The sequence below is a fragment of the Opisthorchis viverrini genome (genome assembly GCF_000715545.1).
Source record: "Opisthorchis viverrini unplaced genomic scaffold opera_v5_169, whole genome shotgun sequence".
Lineage (NCBI taxonomy): Eukaryota > Metazoa > Platyhelminthes > Trematoda > Opisthorchiida > Opisthorchiidae > Opisthorchis > Opisthorchis viverrini.
This window is the reverse complement of record NW_008751824.1, coordinates 449,563-472,742: the sequence shown is the minus strand read 5'-3', so window position 1 is coordinate 472,742 and position 23,180 is coordinate 449,563. Positions and strand designations below refer to the sequence as shown.

Below are 23,180 nucleotides of genomic sequence, written 5' to 3'. Positions count from 1 at the left end.
ATCTTGTTTCAGGCGTTTTATCACCAACTGGGGACGTCATCACCATGTTGTCGAATGATACGCATGTGTGCTGTGCGTTATTTTACGTACGGTCTGCCAACCTAACTGGACTTCAGTTTGGCATTGGTTTTTGTGTCGTGAGCATGTCTATCGGCATTTCGACTGGCCTGCCTAATTTTTGGTTGGTAAATGTAACCTTTGGACTTTACTTCTGCCCTTTGAAATTTGTCAGCTTTTCCCGGGTGTAAGTCCTGTTTCATAGCACGCGGATTAGCTGGACTACCATGACAGAGTATTTTAATCAACCTGTTGGTGCTTTTCCCATAAGGGTGTGTAGACTTTGTCGATTGCATGTGCTGACGAGTTAACTTGTTGCGAACTGTCACAGACTAGTGTATCTCGCACTCAAACATGCAGTGAAATCCTAAATCAATTCGATGTCATTTGAGATCTTCGTGCATAAGAAACAGAGCTAGCTGATAATGTCTTCCGTCGCCCGCAGTACGTTCTTTCCTTTGTCCACAGAGAAATGTTCCTTTTATCTCAAACTAGTCGTGGTGGTTCGTTCAGCTGATCGAGTACACAGCATTGTTGCTTTTGTTTTACTTGGTGCTCTAAATCAATTCGATGTCATTTGAGATCTTCGTGCATAAGAAACAGAGCTAGCTGATAATGTCTTCCGTCGCCCGCAGTACGTTCTTTCCTTTGTCCACAGAGAAATGTTCCTTTTATCTCAAACTAGTCGTGGTGGTTCGTTCAGCTGATCGAGTACACAGCATTGTTGCTTTTGTTTTTGTTGACTTGGTGCTCTGATCCTGAAAACAATTATCCAAAATAGTAGTTCATCTTGTGGATTATATTGCCTTCTGTCCTCGTAATGATCCTAATGTGCATGTGTGATAACGGGATGATCCGCTTTCTTGTTGATCATTTTCCTCCAGTTCGATTTTTAATTAAGTTGTAGCGTTGCTTATCTTGCAAGCATTTCGTAATACCGTTGATTTTACAATGAACAATATCCTCCTTAGAAAGGATCTTGAATTTCCGGGTGATATTTGGTACTACCAATTGGTATTTAGTTTCTGCTTTACATTTTCGTCCATGAGTTTGGATGCTAATAATCTAAATGCAGTATAATTCCAATTTCTCTTGTCATCGCATTTTAAATAGTTCCATTACCTTCTGTCAGCACATGCACTACTCACAACGCAGGCACGCACACACCCCATCAGTACACTGCTACCGTCGCTTAGCCTGGTGATCGAAGTCTTGAAGTCAAAAGGCACAGCCCATGAACAAAACAGCAGTTCTTTGGTGAATCTTGTAGCCAGACGAATAATATACAGTATTAGTTTCCCACTTCCACTACCGCGCGTCTGTTACAGATTAGGATGGCCCTCGTATTGAGACTCAACTCTCAGTAACAGGGTTCATTTAGTACCAGTTTAATGACTGACGACTGGTTAAGATACTACCGACTAGTGGTTAGATAACTTAAAATAAACTAACGGTTGAGCGGGAGGACCTGTTTTGGAATTGTGCAATGCACCTTTCAGTTAAAAACTAGATATGTCACGACAGGAGCCGAAATACACCGGGCGTTGGAGGTAACATACTCTAAGTATCGTCACGAATGGCATCCGCAGCCAGAAACACCATTCAATCTGGATTATCTCCCGAGTGCAAATTCCGTGGTTGCTGATTACTTCCCATGCAGTGATTTCTTTAACATGAGCCAACTTTGGGGTTGTTTAAGGACAGTTTTTTTGGAAAGAGGAATCGAGCCGTTGGCTCAACGGGACATTAGAATATCAATTTGACCACCCAGGTTTATTTTCAATAGGTCGATAGAAATTTCGTTTCGCCATACTCTTACATCTTACATATTCTCCTCTAATGTACGCAAGAATATTAGATGCCGGTTGTGCGCACGTTGTCTAGACGTTTCCACATATGTCTGCCGATTCTGACAAAGATAAGGTAGGATTTACGCTTCTTGCTTCAAGGACCAATCTACTGGTCATTATCAGTTGCTACATCATGTTTGCTTGAGCTGTCTGCTTGAATATTCCCTGGAATCTTCACCATGAGCCTTATCCAAGGCTCAATGGTAAAAGTGGTTTGTCTGATAAATGGAGGCTAGCATGCTGTTTAGTTACCTTTCCCGTTACTGTTACGCAGTTCGCTAGCCTGTTTCTTACCTATCAATTGGGTATGCCAATCGACAGCATAGTCGGTAACTCAAACTGGATGAGACCAGTCTGAATGACTGACAGTTCAGTACTTTTCCTTTGAATATCTGGTTGTGGTTATCATGAAAATGGAGACTACTTGAACAGAGACTCAGCGATGTCGCACAACTGTTTGAGCAGCACTACCTACTTAAATTGAATAAACAATCGTTAGGGTTTTGGAATGAAGCTCAGGTCACAGTGGTATTCCCTGTGTATGCAAATTCAGTTTAGGTATTTCTCACACAGTTACTTACAATTCTCACCCTAAATGACTAGTCATCATTAATGTTCTACCCCCATTGTTTTGGGACCCGTCCGAGTCGCCTTGTATAAAGATTTGGCTCTAGAAATGTTCCGAAGCGAAATGCTATCATAACTCTTTGTGGTGGGTGTGGGTTTTTTCAAGCGGGCGAAAGCTTGTCTCAAAGGGTTGCTTTGTTTATTTAGATTCGTTAAAAAACAATGTGGAGAAATCGCAGCCTTATTCACTTTAAAGACGAAACACTGCTTTCATATTTCAAATTCCAAAGGAATAAATAACCTTTATCATCGCCTATGCCACACAATATAAACTCAATCAAGGTCTACATGATGGCACGCAGTTCGAAGCTCCAGGTTCGTCAGTTTTTACCAAACAGCTCAAATGAAAACATGGGCACCTCCATTAATTTGTTAGGACACCGTAACTCGGTTGTCCACCTTACTTGGTAGCCTAAAGTTATTGGGGTATTACGCTGGGGAGCTGTCCTGTTACCCGAATTCATCGAGCTACAGTGAGTTCTTCATTCGAACACTATAATTTAATCGCATACGGACTTAATATACTGCAAACAAATCAACGGCTGGATAAACTACTGGTCACCAAGTGATTAAACACATACAAATTTCGGGGCGACTCTGTAATACAACAAAACAACCTCACCGAGCCAACAATAATGTAAGACCCGCGGTTTTTTATAATTCGATCAGTTTATTGGAGAATGCCTGTATTTCAGCTGCCATGCCAAACACACTCAACCAGGAATGCTTGCCTGAATTAATCCAAATAACTAATTTTGATTTCCAAACACTCTGGTTAACTGCACCCTGAGAGACACCAACTTCTAAGGGTGGCTTTTTTATTCCATCTAGGAAGCAGTCATGTAGAATTTACTAAGAATTCCCGGTTCCTGAACAAGTTCCAGTGGAATTCAAAAAGCTGATAGAGCTTTCTATTTAAAGTAATTGACCTGATGATCTGTTTTTAATGAATTTTTGTGCCCAAATTTGTATTGGTTCCAAGAAAGTTGACAGTGGTCGAGACTTTTAAGTCCAGGTGAGTACCAACATTGGTAAAATGTCCCTAAAAGTTACTTTCAAAATTAATAAACTAGGCCGAGCAGCACAGAGCGAGCGACTTTTGGGGGTTTGTCTTCCGTGCATAGAAAACTACTAAACGAATGATGAACTAACTCAAAATAATTTTTCGCCGCAAAGGTTCCCGCTGTTTACAAGCGGGCAAAGGAACGCAGGTTTGATTGAATTGAGATAACGAATATTTCAACTTTGATCGTCTGAAAAAACTGCCGGTTAAGGCTTTTGGGTCAAATCTATCGTGTGAGTCCTTTAGTGAGCTACACTTAAATCAACAACTGGTTGAATACGATTACGAACGAACAGATAAATTCGTCTGTATTAGATAGGTATTTGGCGTTTCGAGAGATGAGAACTGGAACTCTCGTAGGCCAAGGCTAAGGTCGAGAAAATGTCTCACTATAACAAGCATAAAATTGAATAAGGTGCTCACTTCTCTGCTATAGCTGGATCCTACATCTCAGATCACATAGCACACATTTGTGGAGTCGTTTTTTCCTCATGCCACCGTCATAGTGGTTACAGCAACTACCTAATCGCGTTTATATGAGGTTACCGTAAACCAGGAGTTGATTTTCGCCACCAGCCGCATTACTATCACGGGACAAGCGGGACGCATTTTTGTCTTGTTTTTATACGTTGCACAGTGCCTGAATGGCGGTAACTATGTGCGTACTGGTTGATTACATTCTCGTTGTCGCCATAGCCATCGATTTTTATGTGTAGTGGTGGTCATTTGTTAGCCATCAGAAAATTAGAAAGATTGCAACGCTTAACAGTTGACCGCATCTTCGGTCGGTACTACACAGCTTTTGAAATAAGCGTTGTGCGTCTGTGAGGTGAATAGCAGGCTAATCTTAAGCTTCTCCTTTCTTGTAAAAAAGCTAACGTGTGATGAATCTCTATGTGGCCACCTTCATCCGCCACCAATCATTATGGATGATGATGCCATGCAAGTCATCCAGGCCGGTAGGTTATCCATATAAACAACACAGTTGTACGAGGGACATGATTGTTTTGAGAGGGGAGGGATAGTCACAGCTGTGGATTAATGTGTACATGTATAGTGAGGAACGATTTTTTACAGGAAAAGTCGTTCGACAGAGGAGGTAGTCCACGATATGGTGTAAGAATAAAATCGAACCTTAGAGTAAGGGCAGAAGAAGAATCTAGGACTAGTTTTACCTACAACCGCCTCAAAATACTTTGCGCAATACCCAAGGAATCAATAAAGTCCTATTTGAGATTCGAAAGAATTCTGTCATTCATTACAGAAGTAAAACAAATATAAGGTTGAAACCAGAGAATTTCTGTCGATTCAGGCACGCTCAAGAGAGATTTGAAACGCAACTACTACCTGCGCCCGGGATTACGCGCGACACCATTTCTTGGCATCCGTATATTAGCGGTTTTGCTATTTTTTTCAAGCTTCTGGGTCAGGAATAATCAAGCTATTTGTGAAGCTCGATGATAACAGTATGTACTGATCTCCTGTGCAGTTATATTTACATGCGGAATTTATGGAGGAACTTTTGAAACTCAATCATTACTTCCGAATTAACGTGATGCAATCAGTAAGAAAGACAAATAACCCGATAACCTGAAAGCTACAAAGTCAATAAGTTCACCAGACGTTGGTATCATCAGTAATACGTAAGTGATACCACTACACCCGTCATCATCACCTCACGGTGATTTAACAACATCCGTGCTCATGCCGTACCATTAAGACCATTGACAAACCTATCACTAATCTGGCCGACAGAGGATAACTAGTGCAACCGGACCTTTCAGGGATTTGACTGACTGGCTGATTGTTAGCGGTGGTTGTTCACTCAGTAAATTTCTGATCTGATCAGCGCTTTGTTTGGCCACGGTGTGCAGCAACTGAGCGCTGTAAGAAAAACACATCACCCTTTTTAGCAATATCTGTCTGTATGCAGCCAGAAACTGTAAACAGCCTAATGTAACCGTTTTACGCCTTAATTATCAGGTTCTATCGAAAGCATAACTCTAGCTCTTCCAATGTCAGCTGTAGATTGAAAGGTAAGGAAGGAACATTAGAGAGATGATGAACGGATATCTGAGGCCAGTGATAAACGTTATCCGGTATCAAACACGGCACTGGATGACCAGTTTGGGACAGAATTTTGTTCTTCTTGTCCATCAAGCCTGTTTGTCTACCCTGCTACGATACAATCTATTTCCTTATTCAGACCATATATATTGTGCGTGCAGTGATTTGTGTGACGTCTTTTTCAACGTAGGTGTGAAATTAAATATCATGGCTAAAATACCAAGTTGTCGAAAGATTTTGAGAAAATGAGGTGCATAGTTAGCATGCATAACAAGCATACAGCTGAAGGCACAAAGACAAATTTAACTTCTCGGTATACTATAATGTTGTTCAGATCTTTGTCAGACCCACAGAAGACTTTTGCAAACACAAATAAATCATCGCAGGTCAAATACCACGTCTCTCTGAACAGAGCACCAAATAAATTTTGCCATCTATTTGTCAGCTGCAGCATCCGGCACATTTCCCTAACTTTTCGATGAAATACTTGCAACATAAATCATGCTTTTATAGATAGTTTTTATAGATAGCTTTCGGATAGATAGTTTATATAAATTACCATCCTGCCCTGCTGCTTGCCAGCCTGGGAATTATTTCTGGCGCACAGCCCTATCTAAAGTCTAGGCTGGTATCCGATTGTCAGACAGTTATAGTCACGTCATTAATTACAAGCAACCCATCAAAGCGGATTTTTGGGCCACTTTGCAAACGGAATTGGAAGTGTAGAATGTTCAAATGCAACTCCGCTTGTACCACAGTCAACATCCTGATCATTATCAACTGTAAGAAACCGCGTACTTGTCGTACACTGGTCGTGCCTACCAAAGTTTCGTTCACCAGTGATTTGAGGAGGGTAGGTAGCTGCACATTGAGGGCGGGAACTGATACACTGGTAAGTAAATGCAGGACTACGAAGTGGAGAATTGAAGGGAACTATTCAGCGAAGGCAGTAGCTTGGATGCACGAGCGCCACCGAAGGCGCGAATTGGACATTCTTCACAATGTCTCTAACCATTGATGTGCCCTGTCTCAGGGTCCCCATACGGGAAGATGGCAATGGCCAGCGCAGCCAGATTTTATACTTCGCTGTTATTGTTTGGCCTCCCCTGGCTCGTTTTCATCCTTCACGTGGTTGGCGAAAAGAACCCTACGAGGAAGTCGGTTGACTGGCATACGCGGCACGTGGCCAAGTCAGCGCAACCCGTGGAGAGTGATCAGTACCACATCGGATAGGTTTAATCTAAAAGTCGACTTCTCAATTTTTCGGATTCCCCCTTTAAATGATTCCTATATAGGCACGATAACTTATGCATAACCGATGCATTTGCTCATCCGGAAAGCTTTTTTCAGTGCTTATCCGAGCATTGCTCGAATGAGTAGACTAAGATATCAGAAAACTTTTTCCGTTTTTTTGTTTGTTGAAAACAGTCGACAGGTTACACCCTTGCTTCTTTGGATGAGAGATACGGAAATAGCTTTATTGCTTGAACATCCGATCTTCACTGTGGATGGGGTCGGTATATTAAGTAATTTCGTTCCCTGATCAGAACTCCGGTTTCGGTCGATTGGTGTGAGGTACATTTTGTTTACTGTCAGTTGACTACAGAACAAACTAGTGGGCCCTCCCTTAAACGTGATGTGAACAGGAGATAGTTTGGGCTTTCGAAGCGCCCTGAAATCAAAAGAAAAACCAGAGGTCGAGTAAATGAACAGGCTTCTGAGTTTCATAAGATGCGCAGTGATGGTGATTCCCGACAAGGATGGGACAACTGCACAGTACTTCTCGGCTTTTCATTACGGGTTGGCTGCACTGACGGTAGAATCTATAATAAATAGTACCAGATCTCCTCCCATTATTATGAATCAGTAAGCAGCTTAGAGGAACAATAAATTAGCTGGAAATGTGAAAATTCCTTCTGAGAAGTGGTCACTAGAGCGGCCAGTCAGTAGGTGACCAGGTGATTTGGTTTCTGATATTGAAGGATGAGTGGCGCTACCTCCTGTAAAAGTGATCACAGCTGATCACATTGTTGATCAGCCACTCGTGGTCAAACCAATTAGGTATTCAGGCATCCGCTGAAATGTCACGGGTTCAAAACTATCTGAGCTTCGCGATATTCACGCTGCCGATTATTCCCAACAAGGGTGAAATAGTTGTACAGCACTTCATTACTCTTCAGCACAAATAGTATTCACTGGCAGCATGAAATTTCTACTGAAAAGGGCCCAAAACTCCCCACATCATCACAGATAGAGAAACGTTGATGTCAATTCCTTAGCTGTAGCTGAGTGAATTAAGAAACCCCTTCATTGAAGGTATCTTTAAAGATCAGCCACTCACACAATTAATTCCGTTACGGGTTGATTGAAAATGCTTTTGGTAGGAGGTTGCACCTCAAGTTACCAAAGCGCTCTTTTTTCAAGAGATCGGTTCTGGGAAATACTGTTGCACCAGAAGCGAATAGGACTCTTTAGGTAGCAGCAGTGTTATTTTAAAAAACATAATATATCACTTTCCTAAAATATCTATCTGCCGTTTAGCATTACAAGGGTCAGTCATACGTGGCGGTTTTCTGCTTTTGCAGTCCCAATAATAAGTTGCTTCCTGCACCAAACCATATAAGAAGCGGCCATCTTTTCCAGGACTGGCGATTCGATTATCCCTTGAAAGGGCCATTGCCGAAAAAGAGCATTGTATCGTTGGCTGTGCTTTAAACGCCTAAGTAAAGTTATGTTCACTACTCCAGCTAGAACTTTGTACAGAAGTGAATCAGTTATGAAAAATAACCCCATAGTCCTAGGTTTTAACAGTTGAATTTTGCCTCTTTCGATCTATCGATTAAGTTACAGGTATGTTAGCCTTAAGTCGATTTCCGGTTGGATTAGTTAAGAGTAGGGAATCACTGTCCACGAATGATCCTGCTCCCAAATCAAGAAACATTTCAAGCTACGTCGCATCAAGTACAACTTATTGCAACCTCTGGGGCAAAACCGTATCAGATATGAGAAATCCGCAAAAGTTTGTCAAAGTAGTGGAGCAACCGTCCAGAGAAAACCAACTGAACTAGAACGTATGACAGCAAAAAATCACGCGGTGAGTCAAGGTGTACGATGCCGCGCTATATAAAGAAAAAAATTAGGTATTTTCAAAACTGTGTCAAGTAAAAGCCTTTGCCTGGAAAACGTGAGTGGAATAGATATACCCTGAATTGATGTAGGGTTGAAAGGATGTTGGTCGATTGACTAGATTGTCCGAATAAAGTTACCAAAAGTGATAAAACGTTAACAAACTGTTGGGCTTATTGTGAGATCCCCCGCGGCCACACTGTGCCTTTTTGAAGAGGCGAAGTTGTATGGCAAGAGAATAGTAAATTTGCAGGGAAACATTAAGTGCAGTAGCGCACATACAAGTGAGGTTCAGAGGGAAGAATTGAGCTATCAGTCTGAAGGCATTAGCAGAAATGTTTGAAAAGGGACAACTACCTAGGTTGCAAGATATGACAGCCTCTATATATCCCAAATAATTAGGTCACCGACGACAAACAAACTGGACGATGAGTGAGTGACGCAAGTTTCTCATCAGCCCCGACTCTGCCTTCCCTGTATACAGAACAACAAACTTTCTGCAATTTTGAAACACTAAAAAGGGGCGGTCTACTGTACATCCGAAAGATTCGTTCAAACCGGTCTGTAATTTTGCATGAGCTAGTGAATGGCAAAGGTCAAACTTAAGCATGATTTCGGTAGCATAATTTCAGCGGTGGAGCACTCAGAAATAGATAGGTCATAAACATACCATAAAAAACATAACTGGGAGTGCTTTTGGCTTTTTAGCCCCTGTTTGGTGGTGGGTGATAAGGGCTTTAGGTTATTCAGCTGACTGAAATGAGCATGTGTCTTACAAGTGCAATCTGGTCAAGGCTTTTTTCCCTGCTTACCTTAATCAATGGGAAATTTTACTGAAAACGACATTCCCGAAGTCCTCTGTCAGTAACCAGTGATGAGAAAAGTAGTCATATGGCCATAGCTATATTCAGTAGGCAGAACCTTCACTCTGTACGAAGTGAACACAACCCAGATTAAGAAGGCGAGTCTGAAGTCCGCAGTGAATTTGTTCAGTAAAATTATGGGGGTATCATGCTGAATTTTGAAAACCGGTATGTCAAGATGGTTCTCACTAGTACGAACTCAACTCAACATACCCGGGCAATTTAAGAAATAACTAAGGTGTGCTGAAAGTGACTGCAAAATAGAAACTGATTGTGAATAATCCAAACAACTTTCTAAAGTATTCCACAGTATGATATGCGAGTAGCGTATTCTTTATTTCATTTGTAAAAAGACTGAAAATGGACCTTAGGGCCATATTTGGTTTTAAGTTTACGACTTCGTAACCTGCGCTGTAAACTGCTGCAACTCTTTACCAGGCCTATATTTTCATTTCAGCGCATAGGTGATCACGCAGTTCACCTAGACACGTATGTTCTAAAAAAACCTTATTTTTATTCTGAACGCTGGGGTGGGAAAATTCAACGGTTCACGAAGTTACCGTGGTAAAACAGAGCGAAAGTTTCTAAGTTTGCTCATGGTAATGGAACTTGCATGGCCGTATTGCAAGACAATGTTTCAACTCACTTAAACTGATCAGCCCTAATAAGGGTTGAACATGAAACCCATGCTTCCTACTTTGGAGTGGACCCACCAGAATGATTACACTAGGACAGAAGGGTGACTGTTCAAACGAAAGTGATGTGGGCGTGCAATCTACAAATTTCGCAGCCGGTGACAACTAAAAGATGCTAAGTTTCATGCACGTTGCGTCTACATCTCACAAGTTTGCAGGTGCTCGAAGCAACAAACAGCGTAGGTGTGTTTATTTTTGGTCTGGCTAACCGATTTTCTTTGAAAAGTATGCTTGTAAGCTTTTGTTAGCCTGCATGGCATTTAAATGCAACCCTCTGCCACGTTGTGACCTTATGGTTGTCAGGTACCTTCATGTTCACACAGGTAAACTTTCAGTAGCCTGGAGAGCTCACGACCGACATTTTGTTGGACAGCATACATATGAGTTACTGGGTCACGCACTAAGCGAGAGACCTCTTTGGTGTGGACCAACCGGAACAACTAACCAAGAACAAAAGGACTGTTCAGACAACAGTGATGAGAACACAAAAGCCTAGAAAATGCATTCAGCGTCTCAATGTACACTCATTTTTACGTCTTTTTCGTTTGTTTTCACCCCCCAAACTGGAGAAGCAAACCAATGCTGGAGAAAAAAGTTTCTCACTCCCAGAAAGTCATCTTCGTCTGACCTACCTATAGCCCCTTTTTAAAGATACTTTCCAGCCCCTATGGTCTGTCACACACGGGGCATTACACAACGTAGATTGTTCATTCAAGATTCCAGGAAATCCTATTCAACAAGTCTAACTCTCGTGAATTCAAATGAATATGTTGGGAGAAAGATCTCTTTTGACAATTCAAGATAGCAGATAAATACCCTTGCTCACAGAGGAGCCATGGGTTTTCATCCCTTATTCACTCTCCAAACGCCATCAACCGTACTCTGAGTGTATAGTGGTCGTTTCTGCTTTGATTGAGAATACAAACTTGAACCCACCGTATCATTCATTTGACCTCGTTGAAGCTCGTTTTGTGGAACTCTTCCCAGAAGTTGTTGTCGATTGCAATGCGGCCTTTAAAGGCGTTTGGGATTGTCACAAGCAAGATTCTATCGTCAAGAGAACTAGGAATCACCCAGACTGTTTTAACCTGGGGAGCCAAGATAGGTGTTTTGGAATTTGCCTTTGTAAGAAGCATGAAAGCTATGGTCGATGAATTCCTTCGTAGATCCTACGGAAGAAACATGCTCCTGATTAGTTTGATTTCTCCTTAGCCTCATTTTTCAGGATTCCATACACATGGCAAAGTTAAACTTGTCAAGTAAAGGAGTCTCCATTTTTCACCGTGTGTTATTTTTCGTTAACGGAGAAAATCCAAAATTCGGCCAAGTTCATCCGACAAAGGATGGCTTCCGAAATACATCCATTTACTGATTGCATTTTACTGGTGCGGTGTTTGAGATATTGTAAACTAGTTACTTGACAAAATATATTATTCATAGGGCTGCTGAAAACTCATCAGAGTCAGGTGTTACCTGAGTTTTAACAATGTAAGAAACAGCTTGCTTGACGTCATTCACACCAACTCAAACCAGTGGCCAGAATCAACAAGTTCATCACACCCCACTTGCTCGTGGATAACTGCTCAAGTGTGACTGGGAGCTAAGGACACACAAAACGACTTCCGGCAGAGATCGACCGCACATTATTTAAAAATGTACAATGCGCTCCATTTCATGCCTTGAAGGGAGGGAATCCAAAAGCCCAAAACCTTGACTCTTCCAACTCTTTCATAACCTTCCTGTAGGCAGTGTCAAAGTAGGTCAAACACCCTCTTCATCTTCTGTTTCTTCTTCGTTTGTGAGATAACAGCACCCTGTAGCAGTTTGATTCATTCTAAAGACCGAGATTGGCATAGGATACAGATAGTCGGACTGAGGGACGTTAGTCAACCAAGGTAGCTGCGGTATCGAAGAAAGAGACGGTGTATGATTCTCATGCTTTTGATATTTTGTTAAGTATGGCTGGACTGAGGCGACCACTGTTTTCGTTTTCTATTAGGGTCCTAACTGCAGTTATTGCAGTTGATTTGGTATATCACATTGTCCCTCTTGGTTTTGTCTCCGTTTTCCTTTGGTCTAGAGATTAATTTCCTTAAAGTGGCGATGCCACCCTAAGGAAATTAATCTCTATATAGAAGGACAACCAAGACAGGACCAGTTGAAATACCAAATCAACTGCAACAACTGCAGCAAACTCTACGTTGGACAAACTGGGAGGAAATTATACACACGAATAAAGGAACACAACGCGGCCATCAGGAGACATGACCCCCTGTCCTTGATATCCATGCACGAAGACCAAGGCCACAAATTCAATCTGGAAAACGCAAAAATTTTGGCATACGGAGACACGAGATACGAGAGGGAATTTCTGGAAGCATGGTACTCCATGACGGATTTGATCAACCGGTGCATCGAACTGGATCTAATTTGCGCACCTATTTATGCAAAAGACCAACATCCCAACCGGAACACTCGAGGATGACCGAATATTGGATTCACAAACAAAGAAACAAGGAATTCCTTGGAGTCAAATCAGTAAAGTTCACAGGCCGGAACTCGGAGGGCACCGACCAGATTATGACGGCAGAGGATGCCAAACTCACTGGTCACGTGGGCATCGGCGAATGAGGACAAAGGATAGCAGAACAACCAATGGAACCGCCCGACCGAACAACTAATCGAGATCAAAGGTCATCCCTGGCTAGCAGCACGTATTTTAACACAAACGTAATACCATTCAACTTACAACCTCTAACCCACCGCTACGCACCATTAAGTTCCCCAGTAACGCACTGATTCTGTTAACTCGATTTGTGATGAAATGTTTGCAATCAAATTGCCCAACTCAGCGAACAAGCCAACGACCGTCTACGCTACCTGAATATATATATATAATTCGACTTGTGAAGTGATTAAATGTTGCCTAATTTGATTCTTATGCACAGGTGTACCATAGTATGGAACTGCCACTTCGAAGCTACATCCATATACAAGTGGCTGTTTTGAAAAGTTTTTCTCATGAAAAAACCAACAACAATCCTTTCGTTATAAAATCACCCCAACGCATGGTCACAAAGTCACAGTTCTAATGGCTTTGTACACAGAACAGAGGGTGTCTGTTTCTCCCTCCGAGGTGAATTGAATGGCAGTGTGGGCCTTGTTGAACTCTTGTTGGAGTGACTCCAATTCGTCTTTGTTGTTAACAACGGCGAAGACGTCGTCAACATATCGGCAGTAGTGTTGCATATTCTCAATGTTAGCCTTTAAGGGACCATTTTCAAGTTTACTCATGAAAATGTCGGCTAGCATTGGGCCCAGTGGTGAGCCCATGGCAACGCCGTCAATTTGACGGTAGAACATGCCATTGAACAGTAGTTGCACATACGACATCGCGACCCGATCCTTTGTCGGCAAAAACGCTTTGTTGGTGTGCTGTACTTAACATGGTCCAACTCACCTCCCCCCACACATGCACCGTGTGCTGAACACACAACTACAACACCCCCCGAGCTGACTAGCTCAAGTCATCCTATTGGCGACCTGAACTAATGGTTCTTTGATAGGTAGCCAATGTCATCTCACTCGATTCCCTGTCCATTTACACCATACTCATTCAAATATGTTAAATACCGCTCTCTTTACCTTTGCAGATGTATGACTTGAAAAGACCTTGCCGAAAACATGTTCGTCAGCCCATCTGTGTTCTTATTATAAATGGGAATTTTCGCAATATTTATCTCATTGCTTGAAAGCGAACTGGTCGGGTGATATAACAGGCCGTGAAAAATACAACCATTGGTGAGACCTCTAACATAATTTAGTGGCATTTGGCTGAATGTCAAACTGGTACGGGATACTTTTGATGGGGTTAAATGAAGAATCAATTTACGAGGCATTTCTGTGGTCAATGGTCGGAATTTTCATCTTATATCACACGGGATGGTGGCTGGATTTCTTAAGGATGTATGCGGATGCCCAATGTAAGGAAATATTTTTTTCCTGTAGCAGCCACCTCAGCCTCCCAGCCCTTAAGTTACATCCAATACCATTAGGTATATTGCGTGCAGGCCACGTGTTTATTTTGAGCGGTGATTATGTAGATACCTAGGTAGGTACTTGCCCAAACCGACAGATAGGATAGTCTCTCAATATTTTTTCCGCATATTCGAACAACATTTTCAAGCGGCTTGAGTTTCATCTGCACTCCAATACACACACAACTACTGGCTCTAGGTGAATTCGTTGGACCCTATATAATTAAACCTAGCCATTGATTTGTTCGCTGAAAGCAGTCGAGGTGCACTGTGTGTAGAAATGTGTGGATGTTGTTCGTGCATGGGTTGATATTTAGTCAGTTCACGCACGTTTCCTTGACGGGTCACTGCTCTCTGGTGTGAGCGTTCCCACTGGCTTGCTGACTGACGTGTGCCTGACCGATGGAAGCCAAATTAACCTTGAGTCTTGCCTGCTGCTGTCCTCCCACCCCTTGTAGGTATCCCCATAGTGGGTAATGCTTCTTAACCTGTTGAGCTGGTACCCGGGTCTGACTCACTGCCACAACTGGTCCCTCGCTCGCAGCGATTCTTAGGCAGGATTGTTTGCAGTATGTCGGTTGAATTAATTCTCTGAGGAGCACCAAGTTTTACAGAACTCCTTTTCATGTCTTTTACTTTCATAACCCACGAGCCTCTGATTCCTAGGCTGAACTTATTTATTTCTTTTCGTCATGTATAAAGATGACAGTAGGCGGGGTGGGTCTTTTGGTAGCTGCGTTGCATACATCTAGAAAGTTCTCTTTCAGTTTGCCGAGTATTATATTTGTTGCGATCCATGCAGTCGGTTTGGTGTACAACGTTGTTCCTTGCATTTTGTCGGTCCTGTTTTTTTGTTTGGAAATCTTTTCTCCACTGTAGCAGCTGCTTCGTGGGATATGAAACCCTCTTTCGGCTACGAATTCAGACACGTTCTTCATATATGATAGTTTTCTCATTACTATTTCAGCTGTAATTTACGCCGCGCTTCCCTGTTATCTTGAATAGAGTACGAGTGCAACAGGATGGTTGTGGTGGCAACTTATTATCTGGTAGGCGATCACCGTAACCTTAGCTTCAAATATTCTCTTCAAATGCATACTTACATACATCACAAAGAAGTTGGCGTCTGTGTGCGTCTAGAGCACTCGGGCCGGCCTGAGCTTTCTGTGGTGATCAAGCCGCATTTTGATATTTAGGCGATGTAAGTGCCTCTAAAATGTGCTGGAAGGTATTAAGATTAGAAATCTAGTAAACATTCTCGTATGTCGGAATATGTGCGATTTGTTGATTTGCGAATGCAGCAACAGCAGACATTTTCGGTGCTATTGTGGCACAGTGAGTAGCGGAATATCTGTCTCAGTGGCAATAGACAAATACCAGCTGGGATCGAACTAATCATGGGAAATGGTAAAAATAGAGTGTGTAATTACCATGCTGAAAGTATTCGTATTCACTGGAAAAAATATCGTCTGCCTCAGTTTGTTCTGTTCAAATGTCCTGGGAGTAGGATAATCATGCTCCAGCAACCATCTGGCTATTCAATGCTTGTTCAGAAAGCCGACCTAGTTTGGGCGACCACTTTAAAGCTAAAAAGTATTCATTTTATTTCGACAAGTTGATGTATTATTGAGAAAATTTAGGGCTCACGCTGACAAATAAGCACAGAATTCCACTTGGACATCAAACGGATCTCATGAAAACAAATGACTCTTAATGCCAGCTCCTCCAAGGGAAGTTTCTTTGTGGAATAAAAAGTAAGTTGACACATTTTTCTAAGATCTCCTTGTGGTGTAAATTGATGGAACGTCTTGCAAAAGTAAAAACTAATGAATCATGTTCGAGCAGCTTCCCAAAAATCTTTATGAGCATGTGGGCTGTAAACTATTTTTTATGAAGATCCTGAAAACAGGTGTGCTAGAGGTGAAATTTCTCCTAAATTAGTTTCCTGCCATCTGTGCAAAAAATAATCGTTAGTGGCAACAGGTTCTCTTACAGATTTAAATGAATTTTCCACTTAACTATTACCCAAGCTGTCGGAAATATGATTTGTAGTCAACTTTAATAGCACATTTTACTCAGAATGAGAGTAAGCTTTAACCCAGTCTCAAGTCGACGAAATCATTGCGGTTGTGTCAACTCTCAGTCAATACAGTATCCAATTTATTTTAAACTGCACAAGGCTGTTGAATGGCGTCTACACAACTTGGCTTGCTGGCATTGAATAAATGCATTGCACTCATTGGCTTGACCAGATGGCGATCGAACCAGTGCGATAAGCATTACATCCAGGAAGAGTTGGGCGTAGTCACCTCCCACTGACTGTATTTGGGTCTCACTCTCGTTACGGTACAAACATCCCGTCCGTTGTAACTTGCTACTGGGCTAAATGTGACTTTTGTTAAATAAAACACAAAGTGTACTTACGTGTATTCCTACTCTAAACGATGACACTCTTGAGTAGTTTCGTTACATTTGGCACTGAACCATATACTTCGAAAGATATTCAAGCCTTCTAAAAGCACTGGTCTTGTTTTGGAAGAAAGTAATAAGATATTTTTCAGATCTCGTCAGAGATGGATGCTTTCCTTTTACGCTCAGTCAAAACCCATTAAATTATACAACGTATGATAAACTGACCCGCTGACCGTTAAATATTTTTCCAAATGTTTCTGAATCTTAAGCCCAAAGGAAATAGGTGATTTGTCTGTCAAACGTGACTTCTGCCTAAAAAAACGTTACCTGAAACGGCCTGCCTGTCCTACTATACTTGTGATCAGCTTTATTTTAGACCCAGGGGTACGAAACAGCTGTCCCTAAGGGAAATGTAGGGTAAATTGTAGCAGTACATCAACTCAGAGGATTACAGCACTCCCTGAAACGTCTTATTCTACCACACTATATTAACATCCATTCTTTAACCCTGTTTTTATTGCGAGGAAATTAACCGTCGTGGTAATATATATAAAACACCAAGAGTGATCTTTTTGTCCCTTACTCACCCGTACACTAGTGCGAGCATCACATTCTCTCTAGACAAAGTTAACAAGCCGATCCAAGTTGGGCTGATTACTTGTTGCAATCTAACTACCCATTATATCAGACCAGCCCATCACACTTAATGCATGGTGTTACTCCAGGAGCAAACGAGCGTTTCATGTGTTTTTAGCACCATTTGGCTCAGTAGTTAAGGCGTAAAGCTCTGAATGGAAAGTTACTAGTTCGGATCAAACCATGAGTATCCAGGTGCTCCTATTCAACCTCGAACAACCCGACGGTAGTTGATCCCAGTCCTCCTCTTAAATTACATGATATACAAGCAATAACAGGGCCCCACGGCTTCAGGATCACCATTGGCAAATTACCCCACCATATAGTGTTTTAAGAGACAACACAACTTCGGATAGCCACTCGAGAGCCACTTATTTAAGGCGACGTTTTAGCGACCAACCCCCATCCCAAATTTTCAGCCCCTCTCATACTTAGCCCTACTTGCGGCTTTCTTTCTGCTAGCACACAGTGTCATCGTGCTTGCAGAATTTGGTCGTGCAAAGCTTTGAAGATTGACGCTTTAACCTCCCTTTGAGTGAGAAATCAGTAGTCCGGCTGTTGATAAACCAACTGAAGAACTGTTGAATCCTCTAAATGGAATGTTGAATCTAATGTGTGTGCTTAAAGCGGGAAAAACGTCGCGAGTGTAAATGGGACTGCTCGAGGACGGTCTGCTGAAACGAAACCTATCGTGATTGTACATTATGTGTTTACGCGATGATGCGTGGAAAGCATCTAATTTAGTTAAAAAGGATGTTGCGCGTCAAAACTGTTTTGGTCAACTAGACCGAAAATCAGTAATCTAACGAGTAAATCAATACAGATCTGTTCATAGGCTCCCACTACGGTAAGCTTCAAGACGTTTTTGCGACCACTTTATGTGGCTGTTTATTTTGGCTTAAGCTACAAAATTACCCTCATTTACTTCGGAGCGCTAATGATTACAAGTCTTCGATGGGGCATCCGCATTTCCTCCTATAACCCGCAAGCATTATACAAGGCACAATAATATCGCTAACCCAGAAGCAACCGACTGAGTGAACCATAGAGGTGTAGAATAAATGGCAAATGATTTTCCCCAACCGCACAAGTCCTACGAACGATTCTGAAGCTAGATTCAGAAGAGTTCACCAATTTCTGGTCTGTCTGAATAGACTACTCCAATAAAAATATCTGATCGCAGCTGATTATCCAATCATATAACGACAGTTTCCACAATCACAAAGCACTGTTGGACGTAGTGAAACTTGAAAGGCTTTGCCACGCAAAAAATAACTACACCAACCAGTCACTTGTGATGCACAATTTATAAACCTTTGATTTATCGTATATTTGTCCTAATTGTTTCCAAATCATGGCCCGAATTAATCTGAAAACAAACCCTCCAAAGAATGTTAAATGGGGGAATTTCTCAAAACGGGTTTTTAACAGGGTAAATGGTAATTGGCCACCTGGTGAAAAAATCTGCCCATCCACCGTTTGTTGGCAAACCAACCCAGTAAACCTGAAGCAAAATACCTTAGAATCAATTAAGCTGCGCTTTCCTATGTGCCGTTACAACGTTTTAGTTTATGGCGTGTTAACACTAGGCGTTAATGCAGAAAAAAACTTATAGGGTGATACACTACACGGAGGGCACCATTAATTTGACTCAAACTTCTGATCAGATTTCCCTGGCTTGCACCCCTGAACGAGTGTGCCTCCGTTAATTTCCTGTCAGTAAAACCATTAGTGTCATGTATCCTGAACTGATAATGCGGGAGAATTCATTAAACTATCACGCGGTTGGGTATCTTTCTGCTGATGTCAGTTAGCTAATAGTGGATACTTCTACCAAGTAGAAACATTCAAACGTTGGTGGAGAAGGAAACGTTTGCCCGGCTGCAAAATGACAACTATGAACAGTGATAGTACTTTCTTCAAACGGAATTACCTGGTTCTTTCCCCCTAATAAGTAGTAGATAATTCAGCATCAACTTCCTGTTCGCCAGCCTGTTCTCAGCTTCCTATGCTGCTCGGAATATATGAAATAAGTGAAATCCAACCGCCCATTAAAAGGCATATATTCAACATGAAAACTAGCACACAGAGAACAAAAGTAACAAGCACATTTTACAAACAAAGCAAGTCACACATTCAGAGACTTTAAGTGGAAGCAATTGCTTGAGAATACCTGGAAAATTCAACCAACAGCATACTTGTTCGAAAACTGTCAAATGTTTGCTTATGAATTAATGTTATGATCTTTTAGAGAATGATTGGCCCAAAACTAGCCAGAATACTAATCCTAGTTCCATCAAACAAGTAGTTGCTCCTAGAGATCACTGAAGCGTGTCATCCCGTAGGTCGCTGGCTGTTGGAACACCACAGTATCTGCACTGAAAGACTTCCAAGATTTAACTTCACACGAACGCAAGTCTGGGTTGCTTCGTCGCAATACGAATTAAGCCTCTTACAAACTTACTGAAAGGTTATATATGATTTAAGCATCTTTCCAAAACACACCGGTGTTATTGAATTGGTTCACACCTCTTTATACAGTTCTTTTGAAGAAAAATCAGTCATTTTGTAAGGGTGGCGATGTTGCGGAATATAGGGATCTTGGGCGCGCTACTTGATTGATGATCTGTTCACCTATCTTGGCAGTTGGACTGTAAACGTTTTACCACCAATCCTGGTGAAATCGTCGCTCACCCCGCTCTGACGACTTCATCTCTATTGGTAATTAAATGTCTGCAATCCAGCTGCCGGGCTTGGTGAACAGACCAAGAACTAAATAAGGGTGTTTCGGAGGCGTCTCCTTCCTGAAGACCATGCAGAAGTTCGTGACTAGAAAATTGGCGCTATCTAACTACCATTTAACTCAAACGTGTGCACGTGTATGGCCATTTTAAACCTTTTGCTTCCATGTTGAGCTTAAGAGAAAGAGTGATTAAGGTATATAGCTGCTTAATATTATACCCCAGATGCTCATTTTAAGGACGAATTGTTCGAACCAAATGTGAGAGTTTGCAAATATTCGTTTTCAAATGCAACTTCATTGGCGAGTACAGCGACAAAATAGAAAATGAGTTAAAAGAATGTCTAGCAGTAGCTTACTGTAAGGATAAAGACAAGAATACCGTATTTCAGTATTGCTGATTAATGATGATTGATGGGACGCCAAAACTTCAAAGTGGTAATTCAGTACAGTAATCCAAAAGGGCCGTCTGGGATTAAGTCACTAGCGTGTTTGTGAACGGAACCTGAAGTTATGAAAACTTGATATCTACCTGTGAGTAGAAATAACAGTCTTCAAGTCATTTCCGATTCTTAGACTTGCTTATTATCTATCTGTTTTGTACCAGGCAAATAGTGGCTGCTATCCAATATCTACTGAACTCTGCCCATCCACCTCCCTTTACTGACTTATTTTCTTTTTTCTCTTCTTCTCTCTTTCTCCTTTTTCTGTCTTTTTAATAAACACCAAAACTAAAGACAACGATTTATTCTTCAGTTTGTAGGGGAAATATATACAACCAATTGAAAATCCCTGGATGACTCCTCCAATGTTAAGCATTTTCGTGGAGTTTGAAACGCTGCAGAACACTCAATGTAAAGTGTGTTACCCTATTATATTTCGCCGCCCCAAATAACTTACAAAAGCAACAGGCCTTACCTAAGTTTTTGAAAGCGACAGAGTGTTGTGAGAATATCAGATGCTCAGACTTCCCCAAAAATATCGACATATTTCCTCCCAAGGAGATTAAACATTTTTTACAGCGTAGAAATGTCAGTGATTAGCTCCACAAATTCATGTGTACTTGACGTTTCAAAGGCGAAGCTTCTAATAAACGGTCAAAGAAGCATAGTGCTGTAGAACAAATAAGCGACTGTTTATAATTGTGCCTCAAAACAAGCGGACCCAAATAAATATAGGTACGGTTAAATTTTTGCGTACTACACAAAGAATGCATAGGCGTAAACACGTCCGCCCTTTCATGACATGAGTTTTCTACCTTATTGACGAAGGAAACTTCATCTTTTCCATCCATTGTTGCGCAATTAGGCTATTGAGTGGTATAAGACCGTTTACTACTAAAACATGTTTATTCTGAAAAATTCTGATTTATCTATAGACTTCCTCCACCGACCGAATCTAAAATGCGTTACATGAAGGCCTACTCCTCAGGTAGAATGGAAGATAAATATTTACAAGTCTACACTAAGTGTAAAAAAGAAACAATTGTCTTCCTAAAATTGATTAGGGGGTAAATACTCGAAAAATGGCCAGCAAAGACAAAATGCAATGCAAGTAAAGAGCAGTCTCAAATAATTCGGCTGAGTTCATGGGAAGTTTCAAAAAACTAAATTCAAATAACACTATAAGAAAACGATGAGATTTGTAGCTGTCACCAACACAGATGCTTCTTGTATCCTGCGTCAGTTGCTTTCTGCCTGAAAATCAGAGGGGCCAGTTCATGATAGCCTGGTGATGAGGCCAAGACCTTACTGACCAAAACATTTGTGGCTCAAAACAAACCAGGGTACACGGAAGGTTTCTGCTTAAGCTTCCGCAAACTGACTGTAGTTCAACCCTCACAATTTATTCGAGTGGCAATACAGCTGAGCACTGAAGGGATGATAAGGTTGACAAAGGCCAAAAGAAGCTTGCTCATCCAGTCCAGTTAGTTTAGCCCCAATACATCGTCTTTATCTCCTAAAAGACCTACTTGGCTTATCGCACCTGGACTTTTAATATTGTAACTACCCTTTTGTTTTGATTATCCCAATGGATTTACGCATTCGCCTTCTCAGCTGTTGTATATTGGTATCCATCCTCCACAGAAAGCACTGAAGTTTTAAGGCACTGGCTTTATTAGTATGCCGACATCAGATACAGTTCAGTGATAACCATAAAGAATCCCGTTTCAGAAAATCTTTCCGCCTACAATCTAGTACGTTGAAATGGTCACTGTGTTCTTACGGTTGTCACAGAATTTGTTTTTGTTAAGCGCTGCTAATCATCATCGTCTTCATCTTCATCACCAACAGCACGACATCAGTGTTCAACACCGATACTTTACTGCCTTACAACCATCATTTACTTAAGACTTATTGTAAAGAAAATAGTAAAGGTGGGCGGGGAAGGGACTTAGTGCTAGCTTACTACGAATATTCCGGGGTACCTTTATCTCCAGTCTATTCACTCAGGCGATCTGGATAGGAACTGACAACAAAAATGCCACTGACATCGGTTGGCAGCCATATCTTGTAGTGTCTCCAACCAGGCACAGTGAGGATCACGCGGCCCCCATCCTGGAAGGCGAGTAGCACCGACAGCACCCAAGCGTTTCGTGATCTCCTTCATACTCCTCTGCCAGGTCAAGGTGTTTACGCCACTTTGAATCGGGCGTGGAAAACAACACTCTCTTCAGCAAACGATGGTTCGGCATACGCAACACATGTCCCAACCAACGCAGCCTCTGGTGCTGGACACATTATTCAACCGAAGTACCCGTTGCACAACCGAAAACTCGTCTTCTAACTGCCTCGTTATGGATTCGCCGACACCGACCCACATGAGCTATGGTTCTTAGACAACAATTGTCGAACATTTTAAGACGTCTCAGTTCCGCTGCTCGTGTAGACCAAGCCTCACAGCCATACAACAAAACACCCCGCAATGTAGCTTGATACACATGTCTCTTCAGGTTCGGAATAAACCATTCTGACGCCATAGGTGTCTCAAATTGGCAAACGCGGTC

The 23,180-nt window shown here is 41.8% G+C and overlaps 2 protein-coding genes across 2 annotated transcripts in view; both read left to right on the top strand.

The window, feature by feature from the left end:
- T265_07355 (hypothetical protein) overlaps nucleotides 1-11,720 on the top strand; it is a gene marked incomplete at both ends in the record, with an annotated part of 30,415 nt that extends 18,695 nt beyond the window's left edge. The window contains one exon of the mRNA XM_009172854.1: nucleotides 11,574-11,720. Within this exon, the coding sequence (XP_009171118.1) occupies nucleotides 11,574-11,720 (147 nt within the window). The remainder of the gene's footprint in view (nucleotides 1-11,573) is intronic.
- Nucleotides 11,721-13,003: 1,283 nt separating this feature from the next.
- On the top strand, nucleotides 13,004-22,960 carry T265_07353 (hypothetical protein; the record flags this gene model as incomplete). The annotated part of the gene is made up of 5 exons (XM_009172852.1): nucleotides 13,004-13,135; nucleotides 20,080-20,189; nucleotides 22,468-22,597; nucleotides 22,627-22,669; nucleotides 22,710-22,960. 5 exons carry the CDS (start codon nucleotides 13,004-13,006, stop codon nucleotides 22,958-22,960), a joined length of 666 nt encoding a protein of 221 aa, XP_009171116.1.
- Nucleotides 22,961-23,180: the final 220 nt, after the last annotated feature.